This window comes from Athene noctua, chromosome 16 (assembly GCF_965140245.1).
Source record: "Athene noctua chromosome 16, bAthNoc1.hap1.1, whole genome shotgun sequence".
NCBI lineage: Eukaryota > Metazoa > Chordata > Aves > Strigiformes > Strigidae > Athene > Athene noctua.
This window is the reverse complement of record NC_134052.1, coordinates 15781334-15794635: the sequence shown is the minus strand read 5'-3', so window position 1 is coordinate 15794635 and position 13302 is coordinate 15781334. Positions and strand designations below refer to the sequence as shown.

Below are 13302 nucleotides of genomic sequence, written 5' to 3'. Positions count from 1 at the left end.
AGGAATTAATTAGTTTTCTGTCTACCCATGTCAAACCAGAACATCCGTTTAATGTCAAGGATCACTAGGGAATTAATCCAAGTTAAATTTAAGGCAATTTGCTAGTAGTTAAAAATTCAGGAAGCTTCAAAACCCTGTGCTCTTGTGTTCCAATTTTACATGCTGTTTTGTGGCTTGTTGTTGCTTTGCTTTTTTTCCCCCCGTTTTCCTGGTAATATTTATCTCCACTTAAAAGATGTTGTTAAAAGATTTCTTCAGAAAAGCAGTGCCCTTCAAACTTCTAGTGGAAGCACCGTAAAGATGGAATAAACTGGAGATTTTCTAGAAAGAGACCTCAAAGATCAATGATACATTTTTTTGTTTTATCTCAGGTCTTTTTAGTACACTGAAGGATTTCAAAGTTGAGCACCTACTAAAATCCTTTAGGCCTGTGCCTGCGATGACAGCACACGGCTACAACACAGCTTTCCAAGAAGCCAATGAACCATGAAAGCTCATCTGTAGACTTTCCACAAAATAAATTGTAACAGATCAAGTTTTCTTCATAAGTCAATTTGCAGACAATACAGTAATTCAAGTCTATTACTTTCCAAAAGGTAGCTAAAAAAAACCTGTCCCTAAACAAACACCACTTGCATGTAACAGCAAGAACCACCAAACATGAGCAGATTTAATAATCACTTCCATGAAAACTTCTGTCAAGATACAGGCCAGCTTTTTGTTTTTCATGTTGTCAAAAACCTGGTCTCAAAGTAAGCATTAATAATTTATATAATCTTTAACCCTAGCTAGAATGAACCTAGTTCTACAAATATAGCATCTATGAAAACTGTTTATTTTGCACTATCAGTACAGTTATTTGAACATGAAAATATCACCTGATGACACAAGAGTCTAAATAAACACAATCTTCACCTACTCTTCTTAAAACGAGTAACTACCAATACCTACAAAGCCAACCTCTCAGCATATGCACCCATAATAAGTCTCTTGACCAAAATTTTTACACCAGGAAAATTAAGGGGTACAAATTTGTTGCATCTGAAAGTCAGTGCATTATTTGAATTTAAACAAAAAGCCACAGACAAGGAACGGAGTACACACATGAAAGCCTCCACACTCCACTCTCCTGGGAAATAGTGGGGACAAAAATAAACTCTCTTCACTCAGAAAGAAAACAGGAAAGAAAAGGGGGAAAAAAAAAAAAAAAAAAAGAGGCTAGAGGGGTTTTTCACGTTTTTGCTGTTGGTAGAATTTTCTGTTTGTTTACTTTTTGCTCTCTCAGAATATAAGCAAATCAAAAATTTAAACTACATGACATTTAGTCTCTTACAATGTTTGAAACATGTTTCTACACTCTCAATACTGAGGACACAAGTTAGAGTACCAAAATATTCACTAGTGCACTCCTCCACCAGTCACTCTATGCTCCCTAGAGAAAACATGCCAACTGGAATTTAACCAAAAATGTGTTGTTTCCTCCCCCCTCTCCCTTCAGAGAAAAGTAAAAACAGATTAAGGAAGAACTCAAATTCACTCCAATGGTTTATTATACAAAAAACCAACAAACACACCCCACTTCTTTGCTTCCCCTGTGTCCTGTCCATGTCTCCACTCCCAAGACATTCCAACATTTTTTAAATTCCTCTGTAAAGGAGCTCTGTAAGGTGAGATTGGGCTTGAAACGCCTCCTTGCACAAGACATAGTGTGTATACGAGTTTCACTTTTATCCAATTAAAGACAACAGAAATGCACAGGATTCCTCCTATCCATGTGCCCTGTGCTGAAAAGAATGGAGAACAAAAAAACCCCAACGTAACCTTAGCAACTGGAAAGGACAGTACTTGCACTTCTCCTAAATGAAAGAAAAAACAGAAAACTTGGGATATTAAAGGATGGTAACTCCCTGCAAAGACACTGCTCGTGAGCTTTACAAGTACAAATCTCCACAAGTACAGTGTTTTCTCCTAAGTGTGTTTGAGGAATAAGAGCACACGATTCTAGAAGAGTTTCCATTTCTTGATACTAAATACCCAGAAATTATATTCGTACATTCAGCTTTGTAGGTGCAAGCAACAGTTTATGAAAATGAACAGTTGCCAAAAAAGAAACTCTTCTACCCTGTTCCAGTTCACAAAACCAACCATTCCTTGTTTAAGTTGGCCATTCCAACCGCAACTCTGAATTCAGAGAGAAACAGGCAGATGTTTGTAAACAGACCAAGCCAGACCCTTGGGCCAAAGAGGTTACTCACAACTCAACAGTTTCATGAAAACAACAGTGTACCGCTTTTCCCTTATGGCTGGGGATGAGAGGGTTTAATTACAGCCCAACAGAGCATGTTTATCCTTATGGGTTAGGAATCACAGGAAGAAAATAAGTTTCATCATTCAGCTTGAGAAATACTATAGAACTACAGAAAAGGCAAGAATTGGGGCAACAAATTCTTTCCAGTGAACTTAAAAATACTAGTTATATTTTTGTTAGCAATTTTAAGAGGGCCACTCAATTCTCAATGATTGTAGGGCAAAAAAAAAACCCCAAGCCCCAACCAACGCTTAATTAACATCTGCCTGATGATGATTCACTAAAATTTCTCCAGTTTCAAGCCAACACTACTCCGTGATCGACAGCATTAAAAGAGCATCTCCATTTAGCATCTCTGTAGCAGTTACAATCCAGAAAGATGAGTGAAATTCAGACAGCAGCAGCAGGGCAAGCATTACACCTTCAGCAGCTGTAACACACCAGCAAAGAAATCACTCACTTGAACCACTGGTTCTCAGGGCAGGCAGAGAGATTCCAACTCCCTGTTGGCCCAGGTTAGATTTAGTCAGGAAATACAATATATTTAAGACCATAACGTCAGTTTACAATTGCTTCTACCATGAAAATACATAGAACTGAATGCAGTTAGGAGCTCAAAAGGCCAATTTCAGCAAAAATAAGAAGGACAAGCAAAACACTACACAGTTCTAGTCATTCATATCATCAAAGCTTTGTTTCTGCAATCCAAACACGAACCATAAGCAAAATCTAACTCCAACAGGCAGAACATAACAGGGAGCTATCATCAAATATTTTCATTCTCTACTCCAAAACTTTAAACCAGCAACTTGGCTGGTTTATCAAACCATCTAGCTGAAGTTACGGGGCCAGCTAGTGTGCAGAAGCACACAAAAGTGTGACCAAAAGACAGGATTTCTGAAGGTATCTTGGAAAAATCCATTTAACCTGCAATAGCTCTGACAGCGTGTAAAGAATTTCAAGAGAAAACCAGGTCTGAAAATGAGAGCTAAGGGAAAACTGTTAGCCCCCGCATATTGGAAGGAAGGCAATTAGAAATTAGAATTAGAAATTTAGAAACTGTAAAGTTAAATAGGCTGGGGGAGGTAATAAAAAAAAAAAAAAAGACCCCAGATGCACATTTTGCTATAGTGTTCTTCAAGTAATAAGCAGTGAAGAGATTTTTTTTTTACTGGTTTTGTTCAAGAAAGCATGCAAACTTTAATATTAAAAAAAAAAATCCAAGACAATTACTTCTTACCAGTAACAAACTGGGTTCCAGGTCTAGCGTTTCTCCTACAACAGCTGAGGACATCAACAGCCCTAGGGCAGCACAGGTAGTGCACTGTTCTGTGACCTTCCGATAGCACTGCTGTGCACTCTCGTAGCAGAAAGACAGGACTATAACAAAAAAACAAACCGGAAGAAGTTATGAACATTAAACTACAAGATTACTGAACAACAGCGATACATTTTGAAGTGCTTTCCCTCCAAACTCCCCTTATTTATGACTTAACCAGCCCCACATACGTTAACTCAAAGCATATCAATACACTACAGGTAATTAAAGCCTGGTTACATTTTTTTTTGCAATAATATAAGCAAGAGTTACTTCTTAAAGTATGGGAAAAAAAAAAAGTCTAATTTTAGATACTAAAACTTCAAACAGATCCTTGAAACAACAGTGTTTCCTGTTTGGTAGCTTTTCAAAACATTCTCACTTTAATGACTCTTTAAAGAGACATTTCTGGCCCAAAGGGCACTAATTCACCTTATCTGACCTATCAAATACTGAGGTTAAAAAGCTACCAATACAATTCCTGAAAAAAAAAAAAAAAAAAAATCAAGTTTGCAGTGGAATATTCATGAGAATTTCCTCTTGAAATGTTTAACAGCCAGTTTCTACTGGCTGATGCCATTTGAGGTTAGGAGACTAAACAATTCCAAGATTTTGAAGATTCTCTGTAAAATAGAGATGTTTAGGTATAGTAAGGCACATTCACAGATAAGACTTCTCAGATAAAACATCAGTATTTATGATTACAAGGTATAAGGAATAGTTCACACAGAGGTTCTTTGTCTGTGAGGACACATCGACTGTAACTATCCACTTGTACACCTGTTTTTCCTTAAACAAATGACTTTATTTTCTTCAGAATAACATATTCACTACACTTTCAACATTTAACTTCAACTAAAACTTCAGACTATAAGTTATTCAAAACTTTATACTGTTTATATACTGTTAATCATTACAGCAAAGTATTTGCCATATATTTCTGATCTCTGTATTCCGGACATCATACAGATTAGCTCTCTTAATGAAAATGAGCTATAAATCAATACTGCTGATTTCAAGACTGACCTTCTGTAGTGAGATTGGGAAAGAAAACATCAGAAGATAGAAATTAAGAAAGCTTTTCCAAAACAAAATAATGCTCACCATTATAAATGCTGAAATAACATATCTAATAAACAAATGAAGTAATAAGGAAAATCCAAGCATTCTTATGGCAACAAGCAGAACTGTGAAAATCTTGCAAACAAATATAACCCAACTGAGGCAAATACCATTGACTTTGTTCTCAATTTCTATTTCAGACTGCCAAGTCTTGCCTTTCTCTAATTCTGATTGCTTCTCCATAGCAATTGTTTTGGCTAGCTCTTTTCAGTCCTGTTAGTTAGACAGTTAAAAAAAATAAAATAAAATGGGGGAGTGAGGGAGCCAGACCAACACAGACACACGGGCAATTACTTTGTTAGCGAAGTGTAAAAGTAATACGTATTTTCACCCAGGCTTAGGACTGTTACTGTTAAGACTCTCATTTACGCCTCCGTCCCAGAGTCACAAAACGAGCCAGAACAGTCTGGTAAGAACTGTAAAGCTGAGACCTACCCTATTTTGCACTGCTCTGCATTTTTCCTTCTTGCTTTGAGCTCTGCACCTGTTTTCCTCTTCTAATCGAACAGAAGAGAACCCAGTGACCATGATTAATGGAGGCAGCCCTACCACAAGGTAAGAGCAGAAGAATAGCCAGAGGTATTTCTTCAACTTTTGCAGTTGGGTAAGATTTCTAAGCAAGCCTTTGTTATCAATGTTAAGTCAAAATTTATAAAGAACTGTAATTCCTCATGACAATGGTATATGCAGCTACTCTTTCCCTTACCACATTACAAAAATATCCTTAAATGCTGAGAACTTACCACTATCTGAAAATGTTTCCTGTTAGCAAAAATAAATGTCACAATGTTTCACAGCTGGATAGTGCATGATTTAATGAATAGAGGAGAATGGTCTCCGGGAACAAGCTCCAAAAGGTTCATCAGATGCCCTGTAGTAGGGAATGAAAAGAACAGGAGGCAAAAATTAAAATCTAAACTTGAACTTAATACAAAAACCTTCGGTGTCAAATAAATACAAGCAACAGTTAAAACAACTGCATATTTACAACCCAGTTTCCCATTTTGAACGAGAAATACTCTAAAATACAGGAAATATATTCTGATATGTTCTGACAGATAGGAAAAATCCTTTAGCCCTCGTGTTAAGTTAAAGAAAGAGTTTAACATACTAATTTTAAGACTATTAACAATTTCTGACTGCGCTTCCAGACAGAAATGCTTGGAAGAAATCACTGTAAAAAACAGTGCTTTATATGAGGATTTCCAACAATTTTAACAACATTGTTTGTTGCAGTAAACATCACAAAGTTTCAGTTAATGTTTCTGTGACACCTGCCATCCCCACACTTGACATGGGGTTAGCATTAATCTAAATTTAAGAGTTACAGTGATTCTCCTCAAACCAAAGGTTACAGAAAAATTATGTATCCACATTATACAAAAGCAAGATATTTGAGTTCTATTTCCACCCAACCTGACTGAGTCATGGCCTTCAAAAGCCAGTGTGACCCTCAAGTTCAAGAGCAGCACGCACAAAGGTACTACTAAGTAAAGCAGTTTGCTCCTCTTGCAAGAATTTAAACATTTTCAAAAAAGAAAACCCACAAAGGTACAGAAAAAGATGCAAATACCTAACAGCAGGTAAAAGTTTTATTGTTCATGCCTGTAAAAGCTCTGCAGCCTGAAACAGAATATTCCAACTGGTAACAAGTTGCTAATACAACAGGATGCACCTTTCCAACAGGGCACCGGGTGCACGCTTTAGTTCAAAATGCTCACTCGCAGTAGTATTTCCACTGCACTTTGCATTTCCTCTGCATTCCCTTATTCATTTCCCCATAACTTCCAACTCCGTCCAGGTGTCTGTCGCTCCATCATGGTACAGAAACGGTTGCTCATATCATTCCCCTATTTTTGATCTCTGTTCTCTCTTTCTCTCGTCTGGTTGAATCAAGAGAGGAACTGATCCAACCCTACCCATGCCACAGACCTTGCAGAACGCAGCCAGAACACGTGAGAGCTAGCCAGCACTGAAAAAGCAAGTACCTTACAGGGTACCAGCCTTGACAAGTCTGGTGATATCAAAAAATACAAGAATTTAGCTACAGGTATATCTGCTGCTCTAGCAGTGAAGATTAAAAAACAACCTAAAAAAATCCAAATGCCTGTGGCTAGTATGACACTTACCTGTCCAAGTGCCATTAAAACCTACAAGACCTTAAGCTCCCACTTAAAAAAAAAAAAAAGTCACAAAAGAAATCTAAGCAAAAGACTTTGCCCCTGTGCATCTGTTAGACAAAAAACAACATAAAAAGCACCTTAAAAAAAAGAGGATTAAAGCAAGCATATCTCACTGGGAATTGCCCTGAAGAATGGTTCCCCCAAAACTTTCTCACTGGTTTTTGGCTTTTTAACTAGGGGATCTTTGCTAAAGTTCCCAAACACAGTATGTAAAAAGGGAGGGAGCTGAAGAAGGAAGAAGAATCATGAGGTAATTTTTAAAGAGAAGTTTAGTGCTGGGAGGAACCGAGGGAAAGAACACCTAAAAGACAGAAAAGACACGTAAGGAATCGGGAATAATCTAAGAGTTAAAAAAATCAACCAGTGCAAAACTAAAGATAACATACAAGGTGCTCTGCAAACAATCTAATTATGTTTGTGTAATTCACAGTACATGCACTTAGTGCCTTGTATTCCTTTTTACTTTTTAGTATAAATCTCATAATCCAGATTTGATCAACTATGATTTAAAAAAAAAAAAAAAAAAAAGTGGAGTGAAGCCAAGAAGGATGCAGTGGTAATAAGAAGGAAGTCAATAAGCTAGTTTTATATTTAGCCACCACCTCATTCTCTACTACTGTAGAGGCAGGACTTTTAGGAGTACTGTATCCTGACTACTTCATTTATCAGTACTTAAACTAGTCCGTTTGGGTATTTTAAGCACCTAATGCTAGTACAGACCATCAATTCTTCTGTTTCAGAGCATGATTTGAGCACTAGTCAGAAAAGTATTTCCTCCAATGGTATGTAAGTGCAAAAGGTGCAAATTTTGTTTAACCCCTTTGTCAAAAGAAGAGTAACTGCCTGAAATATCCACTCTTTCTGCAGAGTTGTGCTTCACAAGGTAAGAAATACCAGGAAGCAAAGTCGCTTGGATGGAATAAGCAGTTTGTTCAACACAAGCCAAGGAAATTATTAGGAAAGATAACTAGGTATTTAAGTATATACAGGTATAAACATATTCCTTAATATGTAAAACCCTACTCACTTCTCTAAGTAGGGTTCTTAAGCACCTAAATTCCTGGCACACACTCTGACATTCTTGTTACTAAGTTTATTTTAATCCACGCACAAGCTAATAGCTGTGTTTGTAGAATATTTCTGATGCCTCGCTCCATTACAGGAGACCCCAACTCAGTTTTACTATAAAGCGAACGCTAAACAGCTCCCAACATTTGCAAATGTTTTCCTTCCTGAGTGCGTACACAAGCCAAGTGAGTAAAAGGACAAAAGGCAGCATCGCTGTACGGGCTGGAATAAAAGCTGCATCCCCCAAAACGTGAGGCAAAAAGGTGAGTTTCAGCTCTATAACTTGGCATCTACCCGTTATATTTCAGCAAAGCTACTGTTCCTCTCCGCAGCTGGTTCCACGCGCTCGTACATCCTTACCTGCGCGCAACAGAACACCGCAAAGTGGAACGCATTTCCATCTAATTAGAATTACCGTCAAGGATCTCAGCCTGCCCGCGAAGCACTCGGAAGCTATTCAAAACTAGCGTTTCAACGGCAGTCTGATGTTTCTTAAATATATGGGTAGGAAAGAAAGTTACAGTAACTGCTCAGAAAATAACTGCACCACAGCTAACTTGGTAAGGGACAGAAAACCCCACCCACGAGCCTCTGAACTCCACCATACCTCATTGGAAATTCAGCGAGGACTTCACAATAGTTTGCATTTATGAAGAGTAAGTGTTTCTAGCACAACTATGATTTTTCAACAGTGTAACAGGAAATCTTTTGGAAGAGCTGAGTAAACCCCTGCACCGCTGTTTCACAGAAGGGGAAGGCTGATCAAAAGCAGTTACGACGCCAGCACGTTCAGTCAACAGCTAGAGGATGAGAACCGAATCCTGGGCAGCTATCCCTCCAAACTGGAGATCCTTGTGCACCCAAACCACCCAGGCAGCACAAACCAGAAAACTACTGAACTGTTCAGGGCAGTCGAGGTTCTCTCCTCTCACATCTCAAGGGAAAGAAGTCCCGCACCAAGCGATACGCACTTTTATTTCTCCTCCTGCCTAAAGGACTAAAAATCTAGAGGGAATTGAGAAAACCAGCTACTGAAAGTTGTATTTAAAGGGGCTGTAACACAAACACATCACCTAGCGAAACAAAAAGTCCTCAAGAAGGAATAAAGTTGAAGTTTTGAAGCAACAAATTTTAACACCGTCCTTGTACTTGACCAAAACACCATTAAAACGCTCACAGAGATCCTTAGTTAAGGAGTAGTATCGCAGTACTTCACGCAGACCAAATGCCTCCCTCTATCTCACAGACGTGGTAGGTCCTTGTACTCTCGCCTAACATGACCCCTGCTATCTACAGACAACCCCACAGCACGCTTGCTTTCACTATTAATACATTTTGAGTTTCAAATATCACACACATAAAACACAGGTAAGATACCCACTTAAAAAAATATTCAGGCCAGTCATAAGCCAGAAGCAAAATATAAACATGGTATTAATCTTTTTGTGCAAAGTGTCGGAATTTTCTAGGGTAACGCTCACAACCAGGAATGGCTCCTGGGAATTATAACGGACATGTGGGATAACCATTACAACTGCAGGTAGCTCTTCAAAGACTTAAACTAAGCCCTCTCTTTGCCCTTTTGTTTGCCCATTAAACTAAGCACACAGGAGCAAGGAAAACCCCTCTGAACGCTTTTTACCAATTTAGGAGGAGTCTAGAGAGCGGTACAGAGTGCTCTGGAGCAGCCAGTAAAACCGGCAAGAACATGAAGGGAAAAATGTCCTGGGAAAGGTTGAGCTGTTTATGAAATAATTCTGCTCTGAAAGCAAGCAACAGCAGTTTGGATTGGGTGTTAGCCTGCTGCTGTGCTGCTGGGAAGACAGGAAACTTTGCTTAGAAACTTCAAAAACACGTATCTGAAAAAAAAAAAAAAAAAAAAAAAATCCACACAAGTGGATAGCAAAGACAAAAAGAATACGCTCAACCTCACAGCAACACAACTCGTTACCGGAGGAAAAGCAGTCGTATGAACAGCAAATAACAGATCTTTCCAACACGAGGCATTTTTCCTTTTGACAGAGGACTGCTAGGGAGGGGGGGGGCTGCTAAACTGGTTTTCCTCTAAGCGCTTCCAGATATTAAAAAAAAAAATAAAAAAATCCTCTTGCAAAGAACATATCCACTGTTGTACAACTGTCCCAGAAAACAAAGACCACGGGGAAAAAGCGGCCCATTTTCTTCAGTCTCCAAGAACCCCGTGTACAGGTCATGTTTTCAAAGGCTCAATCCTACACACTCCAGAACGAAGCAGCATTTAAAGTATATGGATAAACATCTAGTGTTAGAATACCCCATTTTTTGGTACCGCACTAAAATTGACTCAATTACACCAAATTTAACATACAGTCTATGAAAATAGCTGCGAGAGAAGTTTAGCTGTGAGTGAGTTTCCCCCTCCTGGACAGGCTGCATCAAAAACAAAAGACTAGTTTTCTATTTCAGTTACAGTTATCCCACCAGCCTACCAGACCACATAATATTTTTCAGGAACGTATGTTTGGGAGCTCCCCTAATACTGCTTTGTAGCTCTCCCTCCAGTCCACAGGGCAGGCTCCTCTCTCCATTTCTTGTCAGTTCCCAAAAAGCACCTTAGAGCGATAATTCCTCACCACATGTTGAAAATATTGTGACTAATAATACACTCCACCCTTTTTTTTTTTTTTTTCCATCACTGAGGATTTCAAAATATAAAACTTGATAAACAGTGAGAAAAGCTAGGCGGAATTTAGAAGGGGAAAGTTAAATTTTATTTCCATTTAAAAGATGTTATAAAACCATAAAATGTTCAAGCAAGGTATTGATAAAAGTGGAAGAGCTCTCCAGTCACAGCAAGCTGCTTCCTCAAAATTACATTTTTCTCACTCTTCTTGGATAACATAAGTTTTCCTCTTGAACCCCCCAGACAAAAAAATAATTAAAAGACATACTTCCTCTCTTTTTTGAGAAAATACATTTAATGCATTAGTAGCAGGGCTGCTCTACATGCACAGAGAATCCACACTTGTAATAAATACTTGATCAAGTTCGAGAACTGAGACCTAGATCTATATTACAGTGACTAAATGCTAAAAATGATACCAGTGATGCAATTAAAATGCATGCAAGAACTTTGGTACAGGTGTCTACAATACCACTGTTTGCTAAACACATCTCCTAATTAGCATGGCTTTAAACAATGCTGATAATAATCCGGTCCTGTAAGGCTTGCCAAATGAATCATTGAGATTGCAAAATAAAAAGCATGAGGAATTCATTAAAGAGCTGTTAAACTCTCCTTTGTTTATCTTTCCCCTGTCAGGTGTAAAAATAAATAAATATCAATTTATATCTCCGGATTTCATCCAAACGCTCAGCTTCACAATAACGCACCGGTGAAGAACCTCCTCAGGAGGTACCAACATTTTTTTTTTTTTCCCTCCGTTTCAAAAGAGAAATCCTCCCACTATTACAGTCCTGAAAATCTGCTCCATTCTCTATTTGTCATCTGGGATTGAGTTATCAGACACTACTTGTATTACTTTGGGAACTGACATGTCTATTTACAGAGACACAAAGACAATCCAGTAGCACAACCCCTTCTTTTCCCAGCACCTCTCCTTCTCCCCTCAGCCAAATTTTACAAACACTTTCTTCTGGGGAGGGGGGAGAATACCTCACTAGTTTCCCAGCATGACAGAAAACATTTCCAGCCACTTTTGCACTTGTTACAGCCTTATGAAAAATCATCTATATATTCCCCCCCCCCCTCCCAAGGAACAGCATTATTTTTTCAAGGGGTTTTTTCTGTTTGTTGGGTTTTGGGTGGGTTTTTTTTATTCTTAAAAAAAAAAAAAGAGGGTCACTTCCCCCATTTCAGCCTGCAATTAAAATGGAGGCAAGGCCAGGCGATCTATGTCTGGCTTTAGGGGGAGACAATAACCCAAAACAGGCCTGGCTTTAAAAAAAAAAAAAAAAAAAAAAAAAAAAAAAAAAAAAAGGAGAGGGAGAAAGAGAAAGAGAGACAGGCAGAAAGAGAGAAATACAACATGCTTCACCAGTATTATTACCTCATCCCTTTTTCCAAGCAGTTTTGAACCACACTCCTGACAAACTCTTGGTCCAACTTGCACGGATGCTGGTTTTTAGGGGGCGGAAAGGGTTTTAATGCTGGAGCCGGGATTGAGGCTGGCTATTCGCAAGTGGAGCTGCTGTTAAAATGCCCCCTTGTCTCTTCTCCTCTCCCTTGAGCTGGGTGTTGACGCAGCAGAAATTACCAGCTGGAAAATTCCCCTTTTGGAGGTTACGGGGAGGGGGGGGGGGGGGGGGGGGGCGGGCGGAGGAGCGAGGGGAGGGGAGGGCCGGGGGAGGGGGGTTAAACCCTGCCACTTACCAAGTTAAGCCATCCACCCACACCAAATAAGACATCGCGTCCCAAAGAAGGCACCGTGCCCCCTCCGCGGGCAGGGAGCGATCGGCCCCCGCTCCCCCCGCGACGGGCGGCGGGTTCTGCCCGCGGCGGAGGAGGGTGCCGGGGTGGGGGGTGATAATAACGATGATAATAAACGAGGCGGCGGTGCGGGAGCAGCGGGGGGGGGGGACGGACGGACAGACGGACTCCCCACCGCCCCCCCCGGAGCGTTGTCCGCCTCACCTCGCCTCAGGGCGGCCGCGGGGATGGGGGCGGCCCGCCCCGCCGCCGCCTCAGGGGGCGGGCGGCCATGGCGACCCCCCGCTCGCCTGAGGGGGCGGCGCGCTTACCTGGGCCCCATGGAGGAGAGCGGGGTCTCGGAGCGGCCGGAGCTCTGGCTCCGTCGGTCACTCCGTGCCTCTCCTCCCGGGCGGGGAGGGGAAGGGGAAGGGGGGAGGAGGGCGGAGGAGGGGGGGGGGGAGAAGCCGGCGGAGTTGGGGGGGGAAGCAGGAGGGGGGGGGGGGCGCCCGGGCGCGCTCCCGCCGCTCCCTCGGGCGCGCGGGGCGCGAGCCCGCGGCGGGCGGGGGGGGCGGCGCCGCGCGGCGCGTGCCGGCGCTTTCCCCGCCCCTTCTTCCCCCCTCCCTTCCCCATTGGCGGCCGGTGATTGGGCGGTGGCGGGAACTGGCCTCCGTAAAGCCCCGCCCCCTTGTCCCCGCCCCTCCCCTCGCGCCGGGGGAGCGGGGGCGCCGCCGGCGGCTCCTGCCGCTGCCGGACACCGGAAGTGAGGGAGGGCGGGGGCGCGCGCCCGGGCTCGCCCGCGCGGGGCACGACGGGACGGCGCGGTGACAGCGCTGAGGCGGGCGGCTCGGCCCCCCCCCCCCTCCCTCCTACCGCCCCCCGGCCCCGCTCCGCA

At 41.7% G+C, this 13302-nt stretch overlaps 1 protein-coding gene across 4 annotated transcripts in view; it reads right to left on the bottom strand.

The window, feature by feature from the left end:
- Positions 1-12841, bottom strand: part of ZBTB46 (zinc finger and BTB domain containing 46) — a 58032-nt gene extending 45191 nt beyond the window's left edge. For 2 of the 4 annotated variants that reach the window (XM_074920554.1, XM_074920557.1), the window contains exons 1-4: positions 12372-12841; positions 12049-12229; positions 5492-5619; positions 3549-3688 (exon numbers count right to left, since the gene is read on the bottom strand). In XM_074920554.1, the coding sequence (XP_074776655.1) occupies positions 3549-3602 (54 nt within the window). In that variant the 5' untranslated portion in view covers positions 3603-3688; positions 5492-5619; positions 12049-12229; positions 12372-12841. The remainder of the gene's footprint in view (positions 1-3548; positions 3689-5491; positions 5620-12048; positions 12230-12371) is intronic. The other 2 variants (XM_074920555.1, XM_074920556.1) reach the window with 2 other exon arrangements.
- Positions 12842-13302: the final 461 nt, after the last annotated feature.